The sequence below is a fragment of the Phoenix dactylifera genome, chromosome 11 (assembly GCF_051530095.1).
Source record: "Phoenix dactylifera cultivar Ajwa chromosome 11, Ajwa_hap1_PhDact_Kaust_v1.1, whole genome shotgun sequence".
NCBI classification, from domain to species: Eukaryota; Viridiplantae; Streptophyta; class Magnoliopsida; order Arecales; family Arecaceae; genus Phoenix; species Phoenix dactylifera.
This window is the reverse complement of record NC_143200.1, coordinates 29583277-29603419: the sequence shown is the minus strand read 5'-3', so window position 1 is coordinate 29603419 and position 20143 is coordinate 29583277. Positions and strand designations below refer to the sequence as shown.

The window sequence follows — 20143 nt, the reverse complement described above, 5'->3', positions numbered from 1 at the left end:
ATATTTCTTCATTTTTGATGTACCTAGAGCAGGTACTCTTTCACTTGTAGGGATAATTTCTAGTTTGACTGTAGCAGGATGTTAACATGGCTGTGCACAGATGCCAGCAAACCTCGCATTGGCACCCTCTGGGAGACAGATGATGCCAACGAATGTGTGGTTGAGATGGTGCGGCCTGTATTTTAAGGACATTCTGCAACCTTTGTGAGGTGAGGTGGTGGTATGGGTGTTTGGCATACCCGAAAATGAACCATCATGTCGTTTGTGGTCCATTTTCGGCTCCATGAAACATGCTTCGAGTAATGCACTCTTATGTCAAATCTTCTTCCCTGGTCTAAAATAATCTTGGATTGGTGATGTCTACAATAGCTTAAAATCTACGCGTATAGGCCTCTCTCGCCTTGGACTGCTGTCACCATGAGGCCGAGCCTGGGTAACCGAAGGTCAGAACATCCAGTCACCGTCGCCTTTCACTTCGCTCGTCCCAGAAAACTGCCCCCGTTCCGTCGTGGTCCCCCGCACCCGGTCCTTGCTGATCCCCGTGGTGCTCTAAGAGCTGTGCCGTTGCATACATATTTGATGATTCATTAGGGGATTCGATTTCTATCTCTCCCGGCGCTCCACGCATTGGACCGTTCAGAGCAACGGTAACCAACCCTCCCCTCCACGCGTCCTCCGCTCCCGTCGGCGGAGGGAGGGCTCATTCTCTCCAGCCCTGTCGCGCACCCAGTTCGCCGCGGTGTGGTCACCTTCCCCTACTCCCACCCACTGATCACCTCCCCGCGTGTGGTCCGTTGCTGGCCCACTCTCTCTCTCTCTCTCTCTTCCCTACTCTCTCACCTCTGCTCAACTCCCTTCGCGCTCTCTGCTCTTTTGCCTTTTCTCCATCGATTGTTTCATGGCCTCTCCTCGGCACTTTGGCTCAGTTCAGTGTGGAGAGTTTTTTGAAGGAGGTTTCGGGAGGATGCTCTGCGGCCGGAAGGTGATGAGCTTCTTTCTGAGGAAGGATGCAAGGAAGTTCCTCAAGCGCAAGGACAGCGACGCCGGTGAAAGAGGTCTCTCCCCCCTCCCCTTCTCACTCTCTCCAAGAACAACGATCAAAAAGAAAAAAAAAAACTGGCTGTTTCCATGGGTTCTAGGCTCTTTTCTTCGTCTTTAGATTCTTCCGAGTTCGTGATTTGGGGCAAATTGGATGCCTTCCACTCTTTAGTTAGTTTCATCTGCCGCATTTAGCATTCTTCGTTTTTTTTAAAAAAATATATATATCATTTTGGACCTTTGGTTGATGACTATTATCCGTTTGATCCAATTTATCGGCTACGTTTTGATGGACTATGATAAGGCTCTGTTCATGTTACCGTTTATGTAGAGAAGAATTCTATAAAGGCAAGATTTTTTCACTTGAGAGAAACGAAGGGTTTTGTTGCTTCGTTGTTGGTGCCTATCGTCTATTTCGCACTCTTCAAGACTAAAGAATTTGCAAGGGAAGGGGAATCGTTGCTTTCGTTAAAAGTAATTGGAATCAGGAAGCTTTTCTGGCTTCGGAAAGAGAAAAAAAGAGCTTCTTTTTTTTCCGGTTAAATGTATGAAATCTTACGTCGTTTTGATTGAAGTGAACACGGGGAACAAAGTAGAGTTCTATTTTAGTTCATACTGTTCATAATCAGTGGATTTATTGGTGCATTTCTTTTCTGATGGATCAAGCTGTAGCTACTTAGTGTGAGTATTTTTTTGCTTTTTACTTGAATTGAGATTTATCAGGGAAACGATTTTAACTCTAGAAGGTAGAGGGATTAGATGTTCATGTCTGCTCCTCATTGTCTGTTTCTTTTTCTATTTTTGAGAATTTGCGACGAAAAAGGGTTGGTTGTAATAACATAAGACATAGTAGTCGGCTAAAATCCTTCAAAATGTTAGAACTTAAACCACTCATGCATAGAGGATTTACTTCAATTTTTATAGAGTCTAACATTACTATACCTCCACTTGCAAGCATTTAGTGTTAGATTATTGTTTGCTTTGTTTCACTGGTACAGCATTGATTATTATGTGACTACACGTCAGACTGGCCTGTTGAGGAAAATATTAGAAGGCTTAAAAGTGTAATTTTTCCCTCTTTTTCTTTTTCTTTTAATTCTATCACTCAAAGAATTTCCTGTTTTTCTCTGTAAAATCAGGTAGAGCTCTTGAGCATCTTTGTGCTTCCCTTCTTAGTGAGCTACGCACATATGAGGGTGCTAAGCGTTTGCAGCAACGAATTTGTGCTCCAACAGTTGCCTTGTCTTTCAATTTCCTGGTTTCTGTTGGTATAATTATGATGAAGAAATTGGTGGGCTTTCCTCTACTGTCTGTCAGTTTTTATGTCTTATGCTTGGTCGTTCAAAAATGGGAACTCTACCGTTTTGATTCTGTCTTCAGGTTCTTGGGAGAGTGGGCTTCAGTTATCCAATCTTTCTCACCTTTATTCACTACATCTTGAGCTGGGGTTTAATGGCTGTCTTGAATGCCTTCTCACTTCTTCCAGCCCCACCTCCTGCCAAGACAACCCCATTTTCTTCTCTGCTAGCCCTGGGCATTGTCATGGCCTTGCTAATGTTAGCTTGAAGTATAATAGGTAATGTAAAGCATTTCTGGCTAAGCTTTATGAAATTTTATTTCAGTGACTGAGGCTTAAACTGTTTGCTCTTCAGTGTGGGATTCTATCAGATGGCTAAGATTGCTGTTACTCCTACAATTGTTCTAGCCGAGTTTATGCGTTTTAGGAAGACAGTTTCTTACCAGAAGGTAACAACTCATCATGTTAAGATTTATGGTTTCATGAACGAGGGTTAACTTCAATTGCTTTGGTTGTGATGCATGTTTCTGGATCTTGCAGGTGATGGCGCTAACTATAGTATCCATCGGTGTTGCTGTTGCAACAGTTACAGACCTTGAATTCCACTTCTTTGGTGCGTGTATAGCATTAGCATGGATTATACCTAGTGCAGTTAATAAGATTCTATGGTCCAATCTACAGCAACAGTATAACTGGACTGCCTTAGCGTATGTAGTCTTCTGACACTGAACTCCTTTACATTTATATCATTGCTTCCTTTAGCTAGCATCCATGCACCCTTGACTAATGATAAGCCATCCATCAGTTTAATGTGGAAGACGACACCAGTCACGCTTTTCTTTTTGGTTGCGTTGATGCCTTGGCTTGATCCCCCTGGTGTTCTCTTCTTCCATTGGAACTTTTCCCGTACATCGGCTATTTCCATGTCAGCCATCTTTGGTTTTTTGCTTCAATGGTCAGGGGCGTTGGCACTAGGGTGAGGAGTTTTTGGTCTAGGAATACTTCTATAAGATGCTTATTCCCATTAGGAAGACTTGCTGAAATTTTTTAGCTGGGACAACACCTATTTGATTGACATGAGTGGCAGTTTAACATTTCCTGATCCTGAAAAGGTTGCCTCTTGCTTATTTGCCACAGGGCAACATCTGCAACTTCTCATGTTGTTCTTGGACAGTTCAAAATATGTGTTATCCTTCTTGGAGGGTACCTTCTTTTCGATTCCAATCCAGGTATGTCAGGTATCTGTGGAGCTATCACAGCTCTTGCAGGGATGTCCTTGTACACATACCTCAACATGTTAGGTTCTCATCAACAAGCAGCTAAAGCAGCTCCCCGGCAATCATCATTTTCCTCAAGAAAATCTAAGCTTAGCAAGGAAGGTAGCAATCCCCATGAAGGAAACTGCACCACCGAAACCGTCTAAGGGGCAGATTCAACCCTAGGGAATGCATACATATTCTAGCTTGTATGTGCATATGGAGTGAAGAAGTTAGAATTATACGGAAAGTAAGCAATAAAGAATAGGAACTAGCCAGTTCATGTTTTCGCTTGCTTTTTCAGCTGTTTCTCTCTTTTCTGACAATTTCTTTTTCAGTCTGGGGTGCCGCAGTTTGATAGAATTGTATATAACTATGTATTTTGTATGGCCACAAATGTATCTCGTACCAGGAATGTGTTGTTCCTCGATCCTTTTTTTTAAGTTGTAGACCTACAAAATTAACTTTGAAGTTTTCTTTCAAAAAAAAAGAACAACTTCAATTAAAGCCATTTACCGATACCCTTCCCATCTATATGTGTGTGATTTTATTCTTGCTTCATTTCTTAACATAATGATGAAAAACATGACCACTTGTCATGTTCTGGGATGAGCTAGAATTGCACTATGTTCTCTATAATGGTGGCTGTTGCTCATTTGTAATTAATATTGCAGTTGCTTGCAAGGTTGCAACGGTTATCTTTTCAGTTAAAAGCTGCTTCCTATCTATAATGTGAATGTTACCTTTATCATACTAATGATTATTTCAGTTTGTGCATCGCCTGACCTTTATTTCAAATCCTTTTAATTATATTAACATGTTATGTCTAAAAAAATCATATTCGAGGATATGTTTTAATCAACTGTCCTTGCTCTTGAGCCCCCACTCCATCGATTATAACTAGGCATCATCTCTCTCTCTCTCTCTCTCTCTCTCTCTCTCTCTCTCTCTCTCTCTCTACCACCACAGATTTTCAAGTTCACGCCTTCCAATCTTCTTAGTCAGCTGAAAATGAAGCATCTGACCCATCATGTCAGCTGCTCTGATAGCTGCGGGACAAGCAAACATTACAAAATGGAAGAGAACGATAGAAAGGTGAGTTGGGGACCATGCAAAATTGCTGGAGACGTAGAATGTTGTGTCGTTTTTGCTGTTCTATCTCCTGGTTACACCTCGGCTAGTCCTTCCTGTATCCGAAGATTAGATGCTTCTATCATTATGCTCATGATCATCACTCCATGGTTATTAGACTTTCTATCACATTAGTTTGTCCCTTTTTGATGCTATAATTTCCTTTTCAAATTTGAGGCTCTGCAGTGTTTCAGGGGGCCGCCAGCTGGTTCAGCCAATGAATTTATTAGATGTTGGATACCTGTGATCTAGACTCGATCCTACTACCCTCACTGTGATTTTGGCTGCATTTCTTTCTTTCCTGGCTATAAATTACTAAACAAAATAACGAGGTTTGTGTTCTAATCATCCCTCTCTAGCATGGACCCCTGGTTACGCTCTGCAGTCGTAACTACCACCTACTTCATGTAATCTCTCCCAAGCGTTTCTCATTCTTTCGCCTGACCGCTTCCTTTTCTCTTTCAACAAGCATGAAGCATCCCATGCGCGTCTCTTTTTTTTGGACGAAGCTCATTTGAATAGCTGATAGCCAATGCATGTCAGCATCACCGGCATATGTAACTTTCTGATCTGCGGAGTATTAAAACTGGGGAGGAAAATAAATGGACGTAGTAAAGAGGAGGGACCAGAAGAGATTCTGACCTTGTCATTTTCTCCTCCATCTGTTGTCAGTAGCTCTCTCATGTTCTATGAAAGATTAATGGCTGTATCTTTTTCCTTTGGCAATAAACATTGTCATTACATTCTTGTCTGGTAAATAATGGCTGTCATATAACTAAGGACAGCCATAATTTTATTCCTCTTCCAACCAAAGCCTGTATTTCTTAGCAGTGACATCTGTGATATTTATTATGGTGGTTGATGAAGTGATTCTGTGATGTTGCCACAATTAGGACAATGTTGTTTATGTTCCTTCTAGAAAATTTTTGTCTGCCTTGTTCTAAATCCCAATACCCTCTCCTTGTATTAACTTATCCCATCTCTCCTTCGCACGGAATTGCATAATTTCTTTTCATAGCACCTAAACTGTACATGTTGGTAGCATAAAATTGGCAACCACCTAAATCCCACTATTTCCTCAGGTGAATATAAAAACATAATAGTAAAATCCCATTAGATTGTCAGCCTGTTGAACACGGGGATCCACCTCTTCACTGATAAATCAGTGTAAGATATCCTTTTACAGTTCACAGTTGTCATAGTTGGGTGTTTCTTTTATTTTCATTTCTTCAATGCGTTTATACTTTTCTCTTTTAAGGAATCTGTTAGCTTTTATCCCCTCCATAAAAGAAGCAGCTCATTCATTTCGTTCTTGCTTAGTTTATTGACAGGTCGAAGCGGCGCTTACGCCCTATTATGGAATCGCCCTCTTCCCACCAAAGTGGTAAAAGGGTGTACCTTCCAAATCGATGTTTCGTGAAAATTTGTTTGGATGATTGGGTTGAACATTCTATTGAATTTATGAATAAGGCCAGTACAATCGGTAAAATCATAGAATTATAAGCTGAGCTATATTCATAAGTATCCAAAAATAGCTTTAAAGTAAGCCAACCCAACCCAAATTCCATAGGGAGAAAACAAATATCATTTGGTTTTTTTCTCTTCCTCTCTATGGGATTCAGCCCATCCATTCTAAAACTATGTCTGGATACTTATGAATATAAACCTAACCCAATCTGTAATCCTATGATTTGCTGGTTATATTAATTCAAACCATAAATTCGAAAAGATTTTCAACTCAATCATTCAAACAAGCTCTATAATATCTAGATATAGCTATAGGTCCCATCTCCGACAACCTATAGAAGAAATTTTCTGCTTCACAGCACTGGAAAGTGGGTAGGCTAAGTTAATGAGGTCCTCGCTAAAGGGCTCAACATCTCCTACCACAGCGAACCATCTCTTCATCAGAAAAATCTATTGAAATCCCTTCCTAGATTCAGGAAAAGGTAAATCTCGCACATATAAGCTGCCCATCCATCTTAGATTTCATCAAGAGCAGACATGCAACTTTCGCCCATACCAATTCCCACGAAACGCTTTCAGGGGGAAAAATTTCACTAATCAATAGTAGATCGTGTTATGTCGCCCAATCAGTTATTCTGATTTCCAGAAGTTATGGACTTTGAAGGGGAGACTGATCTAGTAAGGAAAGGGATCTGCAACCCAACAAAACCAAGAAACTCATCCTAGGAGTATGCTAATGGGCCTGATTGGGGTATAAAGCACCAGCCCACGTGACACATGGCAATGGAGCTTGCTTTCTTTTCTTTCCCTTTTATTTTTTTTTTTGTTCATTTACCAATCCATATATCAGTCATGCAATGGATGTGTCCCCGGCATTTGATGAGTGACAGAGTCCATATAGATTTATCATACTGAAAAATCTAAATTTGTGCTAGTTTTCTATTTATATTCTGAAGTTTTAATTTGGTACAACTAGATCATCAAACTTTCAAATTTTATAATTGATAACCTAGGCTGCGTTTAGCATTATTTCTATTTTTAAAAAAGTTAGGAAAAAATTATTTTTATTCTTTTAAGATTGCTGACGATAAAAAATATATTTGGCTCTCTCTGTTTTCTTTTTCTTTTTAATAATAATTTTTTTTAGTAGATAAATATTATTATAATTATAAGAATGTATATTTTAAGTTATAATTATAATATAATAAGTATGTTATTATAACTATTATACAATAATAGAGTAATATATTATATAATTATAATTATAATTAAACTATTATATTGTCTTTAATATTATTATTATATAATAATCGTGATGGTAATAATGACAAGCCATCAAAAAAGAATTGCTGATGTGACAGATTAATCATACCCAAAATATTCTATTTAATGTATTAATATTAATAACTGTCAATTACTTTACTTTTTAAAAAAAAGGTGATGCATGCAACAAGGACAATCAGCAGATCCTCAGCTTTGCATTTTTTGATCTATATTTTAGCACAGGGAGCAAAATGATATTAAACTTGAGATTCTTCCAGAAGGTAAAAAATAGTCGGTCTGCTTACATGAACAGAGTATAATGTTAATGCAAAACAATAATTTCTCTCGGGATAATTTGGTATAAAAAAAAAACAGCTTTGAATACAAATACTAGTTGGATACATAAATCATCCAGTTAATTTCTGCACGGACAGAATTACATCACAGTCATTGACATTATCTGTCGTGCAAGACCAGGATCTTGTTGCAGTAATTCTCGCAGGTTGTTCTCCACCTCTGCCAACTGCTTCTCTAAGTACTCCTTGGATGTCTGATTACAAAAAAAAAAAACAGCAGATCTTATATTTTTCATCCTTTTTTGGTCTTGGAACGAAAACTGACAGAAAAGGGAGAAACAGACCTGCAAAGAGGAGATAGCTGTTTCACTATCCTTGAACTTCTGCTCTTGCTCATTCAACAAGAGCAATTTTGGCTCCAAAACAAACCTGGACATCATTAGAAGAAACAGAGGAATACTGTTAAGATAATTCTTGCAGTTTATGACTGCATTACAAAGCGAGAAAACGTTAGCCAGATAAGAAGAGCTTCTGGTTCATCAGCACTCACGCTTTGCCTGCAAAATAACAAGAAAATCATCAAAAACTAAATGGAAAGCTTTGTTGTGCGGTAAGTATCAACAAACTTACGTTATCTATGCTACTATTTCATTGATTTATATAGACAAAGAAATCAATGGATTGCCTGCCAACAATGTCAAACTAAAGTGATGGAACTTCATACTTCTATTCCATATCCTCCAGTAAGTAACTGCAGTATTTTAACCAGGGCGAACATGCAGGTCACTGTACATGGACACTTCGTGCATTGACTCATCTGTCCTCTGTAACTATCGAGCATTACACAAGGATGTGTGAACACTTTGACATATTCTTCCTTCATATAATAACTTACTCATATATGATGCTGAATTTAAACCAAGCATTATATGCACTAATATTCATGCCAGCCATCCTAAAATAGTTTATATACAATATTTAGACAAATCACCAAGGTTCCAAGGTTAAGTTTTAGGAGAAAATTCTAATGCCAATATCAGCAGGTCATAAAGAAATTACAAAAATTAGGTAAAGATGATACATTAAGAGTGCTTATTTATCAGTCACATGTGTTCGAGTCCCTTTATCAGTCGCATGTTCGAGTCCTTTAAAAGCTGAATCAAGTCCTAAATGGTTTAGTGTTCAAATGGTTGTCAGCAGATTTGTCTTCACTTGTTTTTAGTTTCCTAACAAGATCAAATCCTTTGAAAGGTTCAAACAAGGGTGATGTGCATAATTTTCTCCCTTCCAGACCTTGGACCTGGGCAAGAATAAGATCGCATTAACATAATGTTCCCTTAGCAAAGCAAGGCCATAAAGCAAGAGGTATCGTGTAGCAGTTAAATGAAAAAGGATAGAGCCTTCATAGTAATGAAAAAGGATAGAGCCTTCACAGTTCATACTAATGAAGACACCAATCAAGTTGATTTTGAAGCTCATATCCAACTTGTTGACAATGATTAGCACTACATAATGAGATGATCAATCAACTAGTTTGCAAAGACCAGTGGAATAGAAAGGCCATGATCCTTAGTACTTGTGCTTGGTACTTGTATAACAGACAGATCAAACAAGAGGCCCCTTCTCAACAATGCAACAATATACGTAATAGATGGAGGATAAACGGTATCGTACTGAAGAGGTGCATGCCCACCCAGCATTTGATAATACTCTCATAGACACCCAATTTCTTTTCACCCCTTTAATACAAGGGCTGTCTGATGGAACTCTCATCCATGAAGGCCACTTACATGCAGTTAAGAAGGGAAATTTATGTTGTTCATAATGCTTGAATTCTCACTAAGAGAAAAATTTTCTATCAGAAAATGTAGTTTAAATGAGGCCATGGTTTTGCAATAAGGTTGATAATATTATAAAGAAGATTTGAATTCAAATGCTAGGTCTTAGAGCAGTTGAGGAAGTTAAAGATCAATATGCTTGTTGATGAAACAATAACTACTCACTGGATCCCTCGATAGCACTCCAAATCCTAAAAGAAAGTTCACATAATGTTCTGCAGACAACTGTTTCATCATCTTCCTATTGTTGCTCTTGCACTGAATACAGCAATTAGCAATAATAGTAATGATATGCAGCATTATATACTTGATACAACTTCACATGGCTCAGGAATGGGAACTCATAAATGGCACCACCAATGCCAACCATGATTGGGGGTTATCATAAGTATAATGAGGTTTTGATATTCATAGAGAGAATAAATGGTCTCTAAGTGTGCATGGAAAGATGCTTTTAGGGACCTTTGCTTTGCAAGCTACATCTCAAAAAAAAAAAAGGAAGTAAAGGTATTACCAGACTAGCAAGATGTGTAAAAAGAAGTTGCAGATGCAAAACAGACACTTTGTAAGAATTAAATACTCTTTTCATACCAATAGACTTATATGTGTTTGTATCATCTGGTAACTGCCGAAGTTCCTCCAGTGTTAGGTAAGCGCGCTTCTTCTCGCCTTCCTTAACACGCATCTGATTCTGCACCTAAAAGGTGAAAAACACGACAATCCCAACAAACACCAGTTAAACAATATATATGTAAATATGATAATTTTACATGCAATAACTTGCACAGACCTGGATGATCAACTACCTTTTTTAGTGTAAAGCAAGCACATATAAACTTATATTATCAGACCCTTCAATTTATTAATAAGTACACACAAACAACATGATTATGGGTATGACATTGGGGTTTGGGTTTGAGCACAAACCCCACATTCATACCTGAGTCCATGTAACACATCAAAGAGAAACGAAGAGGAGGAAATGGAAAAACAAAGAATTTTCATAATGCACCGTTACTAAATATGGAGCAAGTCTACCTTTTGTTATACTTGAATAAATAAACCCAAACAGACATGATTCAACTCCAATTTAGTAGTTTGCTTAAGAATCCATTTTCTTCCTAAACTTTCCCTTGAATTTTTGCTTCCAGATTACATGTATTGACAACAATCATATCATTTAGTCATTTAGTGCTTACAAAGAAGAACCTCAGATATGAGATAATCAACCTGATCCAACTGCTTGCTTTTCGACAGGATCAATAAATAAGTATTGAAAAGACAAAAGAAATCATAGGTGGAGAAGCTGTTTATGACCAGAATGAAATTTTCTTTTTTCAGGCATGGAGAGATGAAATATCCTATTACAAAAATTCAAAAAGAACCTATTTTTCTCACATGAATGTTGTACCACAACTGTGTTCTTACACATGGTAGTCTTATCGAGAAAGAGGCAGCAATATTGCTAGCAGATACTCTCACCTTTTTTATTTCTTGTTCCATACATGGAAAATAAAAAGAAAGAAAAAACCTCAAACATTACGAGCACTTGGTAACTCTATATGACGAGCTAGTAACATGAGAACAATTAAAGAAGTGTTGCAATTGATTTAAAGAAAAGACTGTTTGAAGATTGACCTCAGTTCTCTCAAAAGATTTCAAGTTACTAGCAGATCATGAGAAATTCGTCCATAAGGAACTCTTATCCTGCCTTGGTATTCCACAATTTTTTTTGCCTTCTCTTTTCTCTGACTTCCTAGCACTAGTTTTGCAAGCTTCAATTTTACAGAGAAAACCTTTTCATCTACATTGATTCAAGAGTAGGTTTTTATATTCCCATTTCTATAAATAAAATTGCCCAAACCAATGGTTAAGCTAAAAAGTCATGTGGTCTCAAGGGCTTTGTCCCTCAAATTTAGTCAAAAAGCATTCAGCACAACTAATCTGGGAAAACATAAAAGTAAATCTTCAAATTGTACATTTTCAGCTAGGCACCATATGTGTCATAAATCCATATTTCCAATATTTGTTTCCTTTTAAATGGAGACAAGGAGCATTTCAGTTATTCCCATATAATCATAGTTCCACTGTAAATTCATGACAGATGCATGATCAAGTTGTCGACATGGCTAAAGAATGCACTGGGGAATGACCAACTAAAATGCAGTGTAGAAAAAAATTTTAAGTCAACTACTCAACAAACAGGATTTTGATCAACATAACCGGTTTATCCAAATAATCGAACTTTTGTTCTTGAGACGCACTCATAAAATTTATACTAGACATTGAAATTCTTGTTATTCAATCATAATTGTTTCAGTATTGCTGTCAGTGTTATGCAGGTGCTAAAACAGCTCACATCTATAAGCTGTGAGGATAAGTGAAGTAACATCTGTACACTCAAAAAAAAAAAAGAAGTAACATCTTCATTTCGAAACTTGCCTCAGCTATTATTTACTTCTACTGTTTGGAGTTACAACCCCGCAGACTAAATAAAGATTGTATGGCAGTTTAATAATTCAAATCAGTAGACTTCAACGGCTCCTATTTTAATAGCAATAAGGATCTACTGATTAACTCAAAAGGCAAACTTCTTGTTTTCCAATATTATCCAAAGAGATGGTAGGAAAGGCTCATGGGTTTCAATTATTTGCAGCATGAACCACAGGTAATGACTGATTGATACAGCAGGCTTTAGTTATTAATACAGCAAAAGCAATCAAAAAAGAGAGCAACATTAAAGTCGTTGGGTCATTCGAGTGTGGCACAATGATGAATGTTATGATAGACATTTCTCAGTGCATGGTTTTGGAGAGAGGGCTACAGTTTCCACTCCCACTCAGATCTCTGTCCATCCAGGGAGGCCACGGTTTCCAGTCACTCTGATTCCAAATTTTGGTTTCACCAAAGAACACTGTCTGATGGATCATAACAAATATAAGAAGCATATGTATGGACAGGCAGCTAAAATGTTAAGAGACGGACTAACAGAACAGGAAAAGTATTAGCAAGCCTCAGTATTCCCGTCCGAAATCCCTAACTCAAAAGAGTGAACATTAGTCCTGTTCTTAGAATTTCGAACTAAACATCCGCAAAAAGGAAACCCAGCTAGCCAATCCCGACATACTATCAGATTATTACTCAAAAGGCAAATCTTTTATACGTCGAGAGAAGAATCCCACATCAGGGAAAGCATTATTGGAGAGGATCAGACCTGCTTCAGCTTTCCTGTAGTCTCTATCATGCGGCCCTGTAGCTCAACGAACGCCTGCCAGCAAATCTCTCTTAGAAGAACTCAATTATAGAGACAATCTACGTTAACTAAAGAAGTATTATTTTAGAGAGATCAAAGGGAAAAAGAAGAAGAGGGGCTTCCAAGAGATCCAAAAAGCAAAGGGACGAAAAGCGAGGTAGGGGGGATGAGATTGTTTGATTACCGTGCGGTTTGCTTCGTCCGCCATTGTTACAGATCTTTGGAAGCTGATGAGATTTGCAAACCCTAACCCTGACCCTAACCCTAGATCGAGAGTGGAAGAAAGAGAGCACGACGGAGAACTGAGTGCGTATCGACGCCAGCCCACCTTGGCATGGGAGTACAAAAGAGGCCGTAAACTAGAGCGACCTTTCAAATTGCTGGGCCGCCAAGGGGCCGAGCCACAGGCCAGACGTCGGTAGGCAAGTTCTTGGGTCTTGATGTCGGGCTGGTTGAGTTAAGTGGACTGCATCCCTGTCCCCGGGCGAGGAGGATGCAAGTATCATGCTGTAAAAATGAGTGCCAGATTGTGAAAAATAAAAAAATAAATTACAAATTTATTTTTTGAGACTTACATTTACTATACTTATATTCAGTAGTTTATAAAATTTATACTAACATCCAGTAAATTCGTGTATCCCATGTAAGAAATCAAAAATGTCTCCAAGTAAGGAGGCGATTCATATGTATATACATTTTTTTTTGGATGGCTGTTATATTATTTGAGGTTATTTTGGTTATTTTTTTATTTTTGTTCTAACATGGTGAGTTAATGATTTGATTAATATTCTATTAAGTCATGAGTTAAAAAGTATTAAATAAAAATAAATCTAATGGCGTAACCAATAATACTGTTGTAAGCTACAGCCGCTAAACAGCTATCTATTAGGGTAAGTGCAATTGGCCTCTAATATTATAGATTATTTTTTTTAATTTATTTAAAAAAACCCGTCTTTCGCTAGTTGGGCTAGAAATAAGCCCGGACTTGCCCGAGGCCCATCAGCTCAGGCCGTCTTCGAGTCGGATCTTAAATCAGGTCTGATACTGTTCGGGTCAGACTTGGATCTAAGTTAAGGCTGAATATATTTTGCACGGAACTCGGATCAGAATTTAAGCCCAGTCCGAAAGAGTTCTCGAGACCGGGTCGACGGGACGGCAGAGATTCCATCCCAAGGTTCGTTTCTTGTTTAGACCCGCTCTTCCGGTGATTTCTTTGTAGAGGCTCTAACCAAAACAGAAAGACTCAAGCAGTTTAAGATTTGTACATGCACATTTACATGGGAAGCTCAAATAGTATAAGACAAGGCAAATATAGGTATCTCTAATATATAGGCGCATATATACATTGCACAACCTATATGTGAGAAAAACTCAAGTGCCAGTAATTTAATCATGTCCCACGAAATCATGGACATCATGAATTAACCATCTCCATGGAAACCAGTATAAACAGATTAGCAAAACTACATGCACTCGCGTGTCATGATTGCAAGTTATTTTGGCTAATTAGTGAAAGTTCTTGTGTTTTTTTTTAAGCAAAGCAAAGGAACTTGTTGTTGAGGTCATTTCAGAAATAATCTAGCAATGCTGTATTTTTATTTTTCGAATAAATTATAAAAATCTCCATAAGATTAGGGATAAATTATATTTACATCCAATAGTATAAAAAACCTATGCTTACATCTTTATAGTTACACCTAATTAAATTAACAACATTAATGAAAATGTTTATCTATTGTAAAAAGTTAAAATTCTCTTTATAAGAAATAAGGCTCCTCTTTTACTTTTTCGACTCTCCGATCTCTTCAAAATCTTTTTTTTCTTTTAAGAGTTTTCTTTTCTTCAAGATTGAGTGGCTAGAGTTTCTTTCTCGCTTCGCCACCCCGCCATGAGCATCTCTTTCCGACGAGCAAGCGATGACAAGTTTCCTTCCTACTCAGCATCTAGCGACGAGCATTCTTAATTACCAGCATCTGGTAACAAGATTTTTTCCTGATCAGGTTTTATTCTCGTATCTCTGCCCACCACGTCATAGAGTTTAGGGATATCGGTGTATCATTTGCTGATTCTAAGTTTTATTTGTCCAATATGGTAGGTATGATTCCTTAATATTGGAGTTGTGGATGAAGATTTCTATGTCTACATATAGAAGTATTATAGCATTACAGCCTGTCATCAAAAGGATCCAAATCAATATATGTAAGAGCTTTTTTTTTTGGAGGATGCATCAGTTGTAGTTTCATAGCCTAGCTTGGATCATGAATAAGCTGGGCCAAGCGACAAAACTCTTGATACCAGTTCCCTGCAGTAAAAAATTTTAGAGGCATCCACTTGCCTCAGAGATCTACATTGCTTTTCTCTTGGCACATATCTCTTTTCTGATGATTCATCAAAATCAAGCTCCAAACCCCGATGCCTCACGGTTATTCTCCTCCTTAGATAGATGTTATATCACTTAAGATTAATTTGGTCATTTTCTAAATTTTTCTAATATAGCATTTAGCTTCTGTTTAAGTTAACAATTTGGTTAACATTATGTTAAGTTATGTGTTAAAATACTAAATAAAAATAAACCTCAGAGAAATAAATGTAGGTTTTTCAAACTATTGGATAATTTACTCATACTCAGACTCAATTTGGACTTTTCACGTGAGGTAAATAGATTTACTAATGTAATATAAATTTTATAAATTATTTAGTGTAGGTGTAATAAGTGGAAACCTTAAGAGGATTTTTGTAATATATTTTTATTTTTTTATACTTAATCTCTTGAAACAAGTTATTGACGCTTGATACTGCATAAGATGGATGATGTGCTTTTTAGATATCACCAGTATTGAAATAACACCAACATGTATAAGCACTCTATCTCCTTTATAGTAATGGTAGGCATGCCAATAACATAGAATATTGTATATCCCGTAATACTTGCAGGTGCTTTCACCACACATGCATGCATACACATCTTTTCTTTGCGAGGAAGATTATGAAAGAATTGTGAACATATCACAACTTAGAATCTCATCCAAAAAAACTAATCGAAAAGTGTTATTTGAGTTTTTTTTGTCCTGATGAATACTTAAGATCTAGCCAGCACATAGCCGATGTGGGACTGAACACATGCCTACACAGATCCTCATATAGTAGCTAGATTATAATTTACATGCAGCTAACTCCATCCCTCTCATTCAGGCCAATTGTCTATTGTACTTTTTTAGCTAATTTTTTTTTGTCCAACGGCTGCTCACCCTACTCTAGTATAAGTGCAACCCATTGAATCAAGAGCAAGAACCTGGCACTGCGGTGCAGGAGAGGCTCCATGATGAGTCCATAGGACCTCTCCAAAATGTTGAGCCGCATAGGAAGCAACATAATCTGCGGCGCAGTTCGCCTTTCGGTAGACATGCACTACCTGAACAGCATTGCATCCTCCCATCATATGCCTGATGTCATGGAGTAGAGGGCTTGCATCCTCCTCCACCTCTCCTCTCGTATCCAATCTATCACCGTGGCCAAATCCCCCTCCAGGATGATGCACTTCGCATTCAGCCTCCGTCTCACGAAGGCAAGGCCCTCCCAAGCTGCCCTAAGCTCCACCCTTGCAGCTGAACGCCCAGTAATGCTTCGGCCTCCCGCAGCAATCATCTGTGAATCATGACTCTGATCACAACGCCCATCCGTTAATTAGGCTGCAATGCTATCATAAAGCCCATCTTTAGCTAACGTTTTGAGGCTATGAATAGTCATCGTATCAACAGCATTTTCAGTCCTCCAAATTAACCATTCCACCTCTTGTTAACTAATTTTTATTATGGGTACTGATAGGCTAACCTGCATTTCTGTTAATCACTGCGCGTCCAAACTTGAATTCATTCTAGATAAGCAACATCCACTACCAATATGGCGTAAAATCCAGCATAAGCTTCTACATCTCATGATAGAAAGCATCCAACCTAAGTCGAGGCGCGTCATGATCACCGGCTCTCAAATGAGTTGGAATCTTTCATTTTGCTTGTCCAAGACGTTATTCAATTAGTTGGACGGTCGAAGCGACCACCCAATCCAGTCCGAGATAAGGGAGACAAAACTGGATTTCTCTAACTTGGAATACCAGTTTCACTCACTTTCACACCACCTCAAAGACCAATGGATACTTGAAAGATTGGAGGGCCCACGACCACCTACCCCAAATGTATGTACCTGCTGCCAATCCAAAAGATCAAACATATCGGACAACTTACATGGGTGATCTGAGTGGGGCCTACAGCACCAACCTTCCACAAGCTGCTGCCTCCCCCAACGAGGCGTTCTTCGATCTCGCATGTAATCCCATGGCAGACTTCAAAATAATGAGAAAGCCCCGTCTTTTATGGAAGAAGTAGTGCCACCTTGTCCATTTGGTAGATTTGAAAGCTATCCCGGCGTTGCTCTGAAACATCCAAGCTATGATGAAAGATGATGCTGTGTTTCAGACCGTACATATTTATTGAGAAGCTAATGGGGTCACGAATTGAATGGCCTCGTACGTGGCCGATTATTCTGGAAGGTTGTGGGTCGGAAAAAGAAAAATACCTAGAACACTCCATGATGTATTATTTTTTAATTTTTTTGGATATATCTACACTAAAAATGCATGAACCATTCGAATGGCCCATTTCGCATTTCCAAAATAATCTATCCCTAGGCAAATGCATATAAATAATGTCCAGTTTATGAGGGTCTATAATCTTGATATTGATTATTTGTTAAAATGGATTTTTTTTAAGAACTAAAAAATGATGGGAAAAATAAAATCAAGGGGGTATCTATAATTAAAAACATCAAGATTATAGATAGGCGAATGCCTGGTCATGTAGAAGGAAGTTGATTAAATTCTACGCAACTCGAGACGTTGTTCATGGGGGAATCCGCCAGTCTCTCTCGCAACCACTTCATTCTTCGAAGTTGGAAGGACGAGCAGACTTATTCACCAATAGCTGGATAAAGAAAGACAAACAGGGAAGCGTACGATTTTAGCATATTTTTAATGGTCCGCTGCAGAAGGATAAGATCACCACATAGACATCGCGGTGGTCCCTCATTCCCCTTAAACCTTATCCTATCCCCCATCCAATAATTAACTACGCTTGCCACAATAATAATAAACCATCATGGGATCCCAAAATATATCATGGCTCGAGCTTCATGTCTTCCCTTGTCTCGCTTCTTAATTAGGAAACTCCGCAGTCCAGAATCAGAACAAAGAGAGCAAGAGGTCTCTTCTCAAGTGAGGTTGGAATTGTCCATATTTCCCTAAGAACTCATTGTATGTTATTATATTTTTTTTTTATACACAAAAGCACCAAAAAAAATAATCAGGAAACGTAAGAGACTTCATTTTTCTACTATATTATGCTAAGATTTTTATAATAACACTTTATCATCATGCTAATACGAGAACAACTAAACATTTTGGAGATCAGAAAGGGAGAAGGACCTAGGGGATCTAAAAGCCTTCTTTATCTTCCTTTCTTTGCTGACGTGGGGTGGAAGGGGAGCCAATGTGGATGAGTCTCCGCTATTCTGCTCATCTTCTTCCTCCTCATCCTCCTCCCTCTCTTTCTCCTCTGCGATGTGGTCGGAGGAGGAGAGAAGAGGCGGCAAGCATGTCGCAAACGAAGCGTAGGAAGAAGCTCTCCTTGTTCTGGATGCCATCAGCAGTCTCCTCCTTTTGTTGAAGGGGTTTTCTGGCTTCACGAGATCTCTCGAGGTCGCAGCGGCCACATCTGCCAGGCTCGCAAATGATTTCGACTTCCCGGAAAAAAAGTTCGACAGCCCTCTCCTGCAAACAATAATTAAAAAAAAAACATCCTTCATCATGCAAAATCATAATCTTAATAATCAAATTTACTTTTTTTATATTTTTTTCCTCTGAAAAAAATCCATCGAATATCTTTGTTTGTTGAAAACATGCATTTAGATGAGAATCAATCGACATGAAATTTTTTTAAAAAAATAATAGAAACCAGAAACTGCTAGCTGATGGATCGAACTCAAGAACAAGTTTTTTTTTTTTTTAATAAACAAAAAAAAAGGGGTGGAAGAGAAAGAAACTGACTTGATAGGAAGCGATTCCTCCAAGGAATCCAAGGACCCGAAAGCCCCCTCCTTTGCCTTGCTCTGGACCTCCTCGTTCTCCTCGTCGTCCTTCTCCGACGACGAATCCGACGACTGGACTCCGATGGAAGAGGTCTCCGAAGACTCCTCCTCCGCCACCTTCTCCTCTATAAAGAACCCGTTCCTCTCCTTCCTCTTCCCCTTCTCCTCCTCCCCTTTGCGGTCGTCGTGGTGGTTGTTATCTCCGTGCTGCTGCAGGTACACCGGGATGCTAACGTGGTCCTTCAGCCCCACCGTGGGCCCCCCGGCCAACTCGACGCCGGTGAACACCAGAGACATCCCCCTCTCTTCCTCTGCGCCTCGTTCTTCCCGTCCTCCTCCTCAGCTCCCTAGTCATCAATCGGACGGCTGGCGGGCGGCGGGGGTGGGGGGGGGGGACAAGATAAGCAGGGGGGCGGCGCTCGTGGGTCCCAACCTAACTTGGGGTCATGGCGATGCCCTCTTCTGCTCTCCCTCCTTTCTCTGTCTCCTAGCTCCGCCGGGCTTAGATTTCTCTTTTCTTTTGAGAACGAGAAAGTGATCAGAGAAGTGAGAGACGGAACGAGATGAGAAATGGAGAGAAGAGGGGGGATATAAGGAGAGGGGTCGGGATGGCGGGCTTTGACACGTTCCCGTCTGTGTTCGTTTACGTGTCTCCATTTGCGACAGCGACGCGGCCCCTAAAACCGCAACTCCCTCTCCGCTTACCACCTTATCACCAAGACCCATAGAATATACAATACCTCTCCTCCGGGCCCCATAATCCATTCTCCTCCTTATCCTCTATCCCATTATCTCCATCTCTATCTCTATCTCTACATCTTTCTCTCTCTTGTACAACCTGATCCTGGGCGTGTATCAGCGCCATAAACGTAGGATCATCAGAATTATCCGGCACCAGTTGGCTGCTGCTAGTTGGTAATCTTTGGGTCTTGCATGTTCCCTGATCTGTTTTGAGGTTTCAAAGAGGGCCAAGTGGATGGGGGTTTGTTGTGCACTTGTGCTCGGTGGCAGCACGGCACGGTTCGGAGATTGGCTATATGTCATCCAAAGGTTATCCTTCATGCTACCAGATGGAGTGGCCTAGCGATCATAATATGAATGCTTTAGGTTGTTTGATGGAGATAAGCATCCAGGGCATGGATGGATGGATATATGCAGAGTGTGTG

The 20143-nt window shown here is 39.2% G+C and overlaps 2 protein-coding genes and 1 pseudogene across 3 annotated transcripts; 1 reads left to right on the top strand and 2 right to left on the bottom strand.

Annotated features, from left to right (window-relative positions):
- The first annotated feature begins 22 nt into the window (after positions 1-22).
- On the top strand, positions 23-3611 carry LOC103714094 (nucleotide-sugar uncharacterized transporter 2-like; annotated as a pseudogene). The gene is made up of 6 exons (XR_016397878.1): positions 23-1055; positions 2178-2329; positions 2419-2614; positions 2691-2784; positions 2876-3042; positions 3141-3611. The product of XR_016397878.1 is annotated as a nucleotide-sugar uncharacterized transporter 2-like (transcript).
- A 4093-nt stretch (positions 3612-7704) lies between these two features.
- PFD1 (PREFOLDIN 1) lies at positions 7705-13196 on the bottom strand. Its single transcript, XM_088707804.2, has 5 exons — positions 13024-13196; positions 12801-12854; positions 10147-10283; positions 8093-8177; positions 7705-8002 (listed from the first exon to the last, which is right to left on the bottom strand). The coding sequence occupies exons 1-5, from the start codon at positions 13045-13047 to the stop codon at positions 7889-7891; spliced, it is 414 nt and encodes a 137-aa protein (XP_088563930.2). The 5' UTR covers positions 13048-13196; the 3' UTR covers positions 7705-7888.
- A 4994-nt stretch (positions 13197-18190) lies between these two features.
- On the bottom strand, positions 18191-19621 carry LOC120111272 (uncharacterized). Its single transcript, XM_039127811.3, has 2 exons — positions 18937-19621; positions 18191-18660 (listed from the first exon to the last, which is right to left on the bottom strand). Exons 1-2 carry the CDS (start codon positions 19272-19274, stop codon positions 18282-18284), a joined length of 717 nt encoding a protein of 238 aa, XP_038983739.1. The 5' UTR covers positions 19275-19621; the 3' UTR covers positions 18191-18281.
- Positions 19622-20143: the final 522 nt, after the last annotated feature.

Coding starts and splice junctions, on each gene's coding strand:
- PFD1 (XM_088707804.2), bottom strand. CDS start 13,047: ATGGCGGACGAAGCAAACCGCACG. Junction 12,855..13,023: donor CGGACGAAGCAAACCGCACG/GTAATCAAACAA, acceptor ATTTGCTGGCAG/GCGTTCGTTGAGCTACAGGG. Junction 8,178..10,146: donor GTATTTAATTCTTACAAAGT/GTCTGTTTTGCA, acceptor AATGATGTCCAG/GTTTGTTTTGGAGCCAAAAT.
- LOC120111272 (XM_039127811.3), bottom strand. CDS start 19,274: ATGTCTCTGGTGTTCACCGGCGTCGAGTTGGCCGGGGGGCCCACGGTG. Junction 18,661..18,936: donor GAGGAATCGCTTCCTATCAA/GTCAGTTTCTTT, acceptor TATTGTTTGCAG/GAGAGGGCTGTCGAACTTTT.